At 43.6% G+C, this 6,000-nt stretch overlaps 1 protein-coding gene across 6 annotated transcripts in view; it reads left to right on the top strand.

The window, feature by feature from the left end:
* Vps13d (vacuolar protein sorting 13 homolog D (S. cerevisiae)) overlaps positions 1–6,000 on the top strand; it is a 256,478-nt gene that overhangs the window by 92,984 nt on the left and 157,494 nt on the right. For all 6 annotated transcript variants that reach the window (XM_005403951.2, XM_005403955.2, XM_005403954.2 and 3 more), the window contains exons 38-39: positions 1,469–1,609; positions 3,980–4,102. In XM_005403951.2, the coding sequence (XP_005404008.1) occupies positions 1,469–1,609; positions 3,980–4,102 (264 nt within the window). The remainder of the gene's footprint in view (positions 1–1,468; positions 1,610–3,979; positions 4,103–6,000) is intronic.

Genomic DNA, 6,000 nt, shown 5'->3' with positions numbered 1-6,000 from the left:
CCGGGATACAAACTTGGTCATTCTTTCTTTTTCTTCCTATTTTTTTTTTTTTTTTTTGAGGTGGGTTCTTGCTGTGCTGCTAGGTTATCTGAGCTGGGCTTGAACTTTTTCTCTTCCTGCTTCACTCTCCCAGAGTGCTGGGATTACAGGCACACGTCACCATACCTGGCTATTTTATTTTGAGATAATATCTCACTAAGTTTCCCAGGTTGACCTTGAACTTGTGATCCTTCTGCCTCAGCCTCCCTGGAAGCTGGAATTACAGATGTATACCACCATTCCCTGCTAGTATGCTATTTTTCTTACCCAATAGATTGGCAAAAATTAAGTATGGCACTGCTATATAGTTGTGCAGATATAAGCCATAGTTCTCGCTACTAGAATTATAAGTCAGTACAACCACTGAGGAAAATAAATGGATATGACTTCGTACAGTTGAGTATAAGCATGCTTAGTAATTAATCTGTACACTGCTTTTCGGATCTGTACCCTAGCGACTCCCTTGCCTATGTATAGGAGACATGTACAAGATTACCTGTAGTAGTATTCTTCCTAATAGATTAAGGCAGTGTCTTTTAGAAGTAGGATAGATAAATAAACTGTGTGTGCGTTAATGGGTTACCACTTTGTGGTGAAAACAAATGTATCCCAGCTACCTTCATCAGTATACAGTGATAAGCTTAAAGGCGTGTTGGGTGAAAATAGAAACTTGAAAAAGAAGATAGCTTCCATGTGTGTGAAGATCACGTACAGGACAGATGAATCAATATGTTCTTTAGAAACTTATACATGTGCGGTACAATTATAATGAAGAGCAAGGAAATGATTAACTAACAACTCCAACGTTTGCCTACAGTTGGGCAGGAAGGGCTGGTGGGGAGGATGCCGAGGGTTGGCATTTGGAGTTTTCAAAGGAGCTTGTAATTTTCTGTTTCTTAAGTTGAATGATGGGTATATGAGTGTTCGTAGTGGAATTTGCTTTAAACTGTGTGTGTTTAAGTTCCTTTTGTGCATGTGATATATTTTAAGATAAATATTTTAAGAATTTCAAGTTAGTGAGCCTCCATATATACCTATGTATTTACTGATTGTTTATGTAATCAGAAGAATCAAATGTGGTAGTTTACAGGTCACAGTGTTGCTTTTCCAGCCTGAGTTCGAGACTCCTTTTTCTATCTTAAGTGGCGCGAGAACAGGTCCTGCCTGCTCTTTAGTGGATCAGGGCGTGTACATCCCTGCCCTGCTGTCCCCAGGAGACCATGGTGGAGGACACTGTTGCCCTTCCACTCACGTGCCTGAAGTAGCACAGATATTGTCGGGTGACCTGAGCCAAAGTGGTGCCTTCGTTGTGAAGTTGAATTGGAGCTCTTAAGCTCTATTCTGTCCTTGCTGAGCATTTGTGGACTGTGTTCCCCTGTGAACTCTTGATATCTGCTGAACAGATGTCTTACTTCCTGTGTTCTTTTAGGCTGGGAGCCATTTATCGAGCCATGGCCATGCTCTGTATCCTGGCAACAGCAGGCAGCGAGCCGGCTCCATCCTCCTCGACTGAAGCTGGAGGCCAAGGCCAAACCCCGTCTGGATATCAACATCACTTCTGTGCTCATTGGTGAGTGGGGAGCTGCCTGTTGAAGACGGGTGCCTCGCTGTGCACAGCTCCTGGCCTGGACACCTGTTATTCCTGGGTTAGCAAATGCTTGCTGCTGTGCCTGCACTGCTTCTCCGTCATGGCTGCTGTCCTCGTAAACCCTGGCGTGGCTCAGGCTCTCCTCAGCCCGCCTCTTCAGAGTTGGCATCCCATGTTGATGCTCTCAGTGAGCAAGCGAGAGCCCAGACTCCTTGGGAGATGTAAATGGCCAGGGTGAGCTTTCTGCTCGCAGTGCTTGGTCCCTGGGGCTTGTTAAATGCTCTGGAAGCAAATTTAGATTTTTTTAGGCTTTACACAGAATACCTCTTTTAGGTATGGTTTTTGACCTTTTTTTTTTTATGTAGCAAAGTAAGTTACCTGTGTGCTTTCCCATCAAGTGTCATGCTTAACTCTGAAAATGACTTTGCTTACAGGATTGGTTGGTGCATGGTGTGCGTTCCAAAAGTGAGTCAGTCTGACATACATTTCCGGATTTGATGTGGTAGTTGAGAACCACTCTCAGATTTTGTGTTTTGATCATCTAATAACGGAGTAGCAATATCATATTATCAAATAGTTTGTACGTTTGCCATGAAAACACAAATTTACTGTTCGATTTATTATTCTGTGTGATCTAATTTTGGCAGTATTATAGTTATCTTTGAGCAGTACCATGTACTATTGCAAATTGTGAACTTTCTTCAGTTTGTATGTTGCTTGGTGCTGTCAGAATATCTGTAACTTCACCGCCATCAGAGTAAGGTAAAGAGTGTATAGTGACAGCACTTGGGAGGCTGAGGCAGGAGGATTTTCATGAGTTTGAGGCCAGCCTGAAGTAATAGCAAGACCCTGTCTCAAAAAATAATACCAAAAAGAATGTATAGTGCAGTGAGACAGTAAATTTTTTGGTTTTTTTGGTACCGGGAATCGAACTCAGGACCTTGCACTTGCCAGGCAGGCGCTGCACCACTGAGCTAAATCCTCAGCCCCAAGACAGTAAATTTTTTGGATCCCCCAAATTTAAAACTATTGTTTAAAAAAATCAAATTTCATCTGTTAATTCACTTAGATATAATATCACCCGTGTAACATAAACAAATTATCCAGAGGATCCTTTTGCACTGTATTAATTTGACCCTTCTGTTGTTGTTTTATTTGTTGGTTTGTTTGTTTTTTAAACTTTTAATTCCTCATTCCTAACAGTGTTTGGAAACCCTCTTAGTGTTTAAGTATATCTTATTTCAATACCCAGGTATTGGAGTTGAAAACTGAAAACTAATAATTCTTGTTTCAAAAAATATAATTACTAAGTATAAAAGCTCTTCATTCAGGTGTCGAGCCTCATAATTATTTTGCTAACCTGCTATTTCCATTATAAGTGTCTTCTCCAAAAAATAAAACTGTTCATAAGGAATTGTTGCAGGATTTTTGAGTTTATGTTTTAATGGATTCCTGAGTGCAATCTGTATCTCCATATCCTCTCTTAGCATGGCATACCATGTTCTTGACAAACTAAATCCTTGTTTTCTAGATTGCTGTGCTATGTCCTTGCACCCGTATGCTGTGCAAGAGTCTCACGAGATTATTCAGTACTTTCCTGGCTTAGAGTCTGCTCCCTCTGTCTAGACTATTATTCCACGCCCAGTCCCAGTCCCAGTCCCAGTCCCAGTCCCATCGGTAACGCTGAGCCAGGTGTGTCCAGACCATGGCCAGTGGGCTGTGTGTGGACCTGGACAGCTAGTAATGTGGCTCCCACAAAATCATAAACTTTGAACATTATTATGTGAGTTTTAGCAGTATTTTTTGTGACTTGATTGTGCGGTGCCTGAACGCAGCCTGAGAGGTGACGATGGAACTAGATATTGATGCATTAGTCACAAAATAAGGTTCTCATCTACATTAACCAGGCTCTATGTTGGATGTGTGGCCCAAGACAGTTCCTCTTCACTCAGTGCAAGCCAGGCAGGCCAGAAGGTGGGACAGCAGTGCTCTAACCTGTTCCTCAAGATTCAGAACAGTGGCCTCCACCTCTCGGAACACTTTCCTGGGCCGTGGTGTACACGCTTGCCTTTCTGCCACGGCAGAATAAATTTCCCCACTTCTGTGCCTCCAGGCTTTTGTTTATGTCTTTGATGTAGTGCCTTTCATACCCTGGCATAGCTCTGTGGTGATGATTGTTGTGTGCCCATTACTGTCGGCCCTGGAGCTGAGGTCCTGCAGGGCACTGACCTCCTCAGCATCCAGCAGAAGCCTGGACCACTCAGTATAAGTTTTGTTTGCTGGATCCAAACTGTTTGACCTGAACTGTCAATCTTCCTACCTCTCTTAACACCCTCGGGGAATTCTTTCTAGACCAGTATGTAAGTACCAAGGAATCGTGGATGGCAGATTACTGTCGAGAAGACAAGGAACCAGATTCTGCTCACTTGGAAGACTGGATCGGCTCATCAGTGGACCCTCCGTGCTTCGGGCAAAGTAAGATTTCTGTCTGATGTCTGTCTGAATCACTGTTGGTTTACAGAGCAGTGCTTTCCTGCTGTAGAGCTGTCACTCTTCATGGAAAAATTATAGGCCATTTTCTCTTTTATTGATCTGTTTTAATCTTTGCAAGAGGCAGTTAGCTGGCACCAACTCCTGTGCTTTTGTGTGGGCTCTACCTCTACCTACACGTCAGAGACGGAGCCCAGTGCCGGATCTCTCAATTCTGGGACCACTGTGGGTGACCTGGTGCACCTGAGATACATTGGAACCAGGGGTTGCTGGTTTGTGTCGTAGTCAGCAAAACGCTGGTTTTCCAATTGATGGGATTTTTAAAACCATCTTTTCCACCATCTGAACCTAGAGGATAAAGGGTTTGTATGTGTTCTTGAAAAGAGGGAGGGCAGGATCCCATGCAGAAAACGTTTTTAAATGGGGACCTTGTATTGTTCATTAAAGTAAAAAGAATTGAATGCTCAGCCTCTTGAGGAAGGAGGAGTCGGGTACTCTCTGTTGCCCATGTTTTCTTCCCTTGTTTAATCCTCACCATGGGGCTCTGTTGCCCTCAGAGCCGGGGAGGTTGTGATGGACAGCTGCATGGTCTCGGTTGTTCCACAAGCCATTGTCATCCAAATTCAGCTCCGCGACTCTTTTCAGTGCCTTTTCTCTGGGGAATCTTGGCCGGACTTCACATAGCTTGTGAATACTGGAGAATTCCATCTGGTCTGCAAACATGTCATGGGAGGACGGGTTTTCTTAGTGTATGAAGCGTTTGTCTCATTCGTCTCCTTCAGGGTGCATAAGCGGACTTTCTGTCTGCCTGGTGCTTGTAGGAGAGACAAAGAGACATCAGCTGTGCTTGCTCTTGGGTTCCCAGGCTGTTGCTTCTGAATCTCAAGATCGTTGCTTAGGAGCCAGGGCTCTGCAGATAGTGTCCGCTTGCACTGTGGCTCCTCCTGCACCCTGCCCGGTTTGTGCCTCAGGAAAACTATATCATAGTAAAACTTTCGGGTCTCATTGGAGAATGTTTAGTCATATTTTCCCAAAAATTGTGCTTTAAACTAAGCCCCTTGAACAGCTCTTAGCATGAGGTTCACCCTAAGGAAACTGCTGATTTCTTGCTGTTCCTTTAGTGGGGAAAAGAAGGTGCAGACCTCATTTTGAGGTAACTCTATGCTGTGTTGAGTCAGGACTGAGATTCTGCAGGTAAATCTGGATGGCGTGGCACTTCCCTGAATTTATTAGTTTTGTATTCCAAGGTTATTTTATAAAAATAGCAATATAAATGTTCTGAAAATCTCCGTGCTTAACTTAGAATTTAAACACTACTGTGAGATAATTCTGTAGTAGAACCTGTTTCAGTTTGGAACCGAGGTGGTCTCTTCTCCTAAATGTTCGAGAGAAAGGCCGCCCAGTGGCCAGCAGTCTACGGCTACAGTGTTTTCCAGTGGGAAAGGAGCAGCTCCCACTAAAATTCCCCCTGACGGGTTCCTGTAACTTTCCCGTGCTAATTAAGAACATGAAACTTTTAAAAAATTTCAAAGTGCCGGTAATCCCAGTACTCTAGGAGCCTGAGGCAGGAGGATTGTAAATTGGAGCCCAGCCTCGGCTTGGTGAGACCCTGTCTCAAAAGTAAAAAGAACTGGGGATGTAGCTCAGTGTAAAGGCCCAGTTCAAGCCCCAGTAAAAACTAAAACCTCAAAAGGTGTTATTTCTGTTGAAGACTATTTAATAATATTAGAAAAGGAGGAGCGTGCTGCTTTGACACAGCTTCCACAGCAAGAGCCACATAAAAAATGCCGTGTTCACGCTGGCAGGTACTTTCTTGTCTCTTGGTAACTGCAGAAAGGTAATTGTAATGTTCTCTGTTGGTGCTTACCGTTTGGAGGTGAGTC

This window comes from Chinchilla lanigera, unplaced genomic scaffold (genome assembly GCF_000276665.1).
Source record: "Chinchilla lanigera isolate Chin_1 unplaced genomic scaffold, ChiLan1.0 scaffold00085, whole genome shotgun sequence".
Lineage (NCBI taxonomy): Eukaryota > Metazoa > Chordata > Mammalia > Rodentia > Chinchillidae > Chinchilla > Chinchilla lanigera.
Note: the sequence above shows the minus strand (reverse complement) of the source record. Positions and strands in the feature narration are given on the sequence as shown.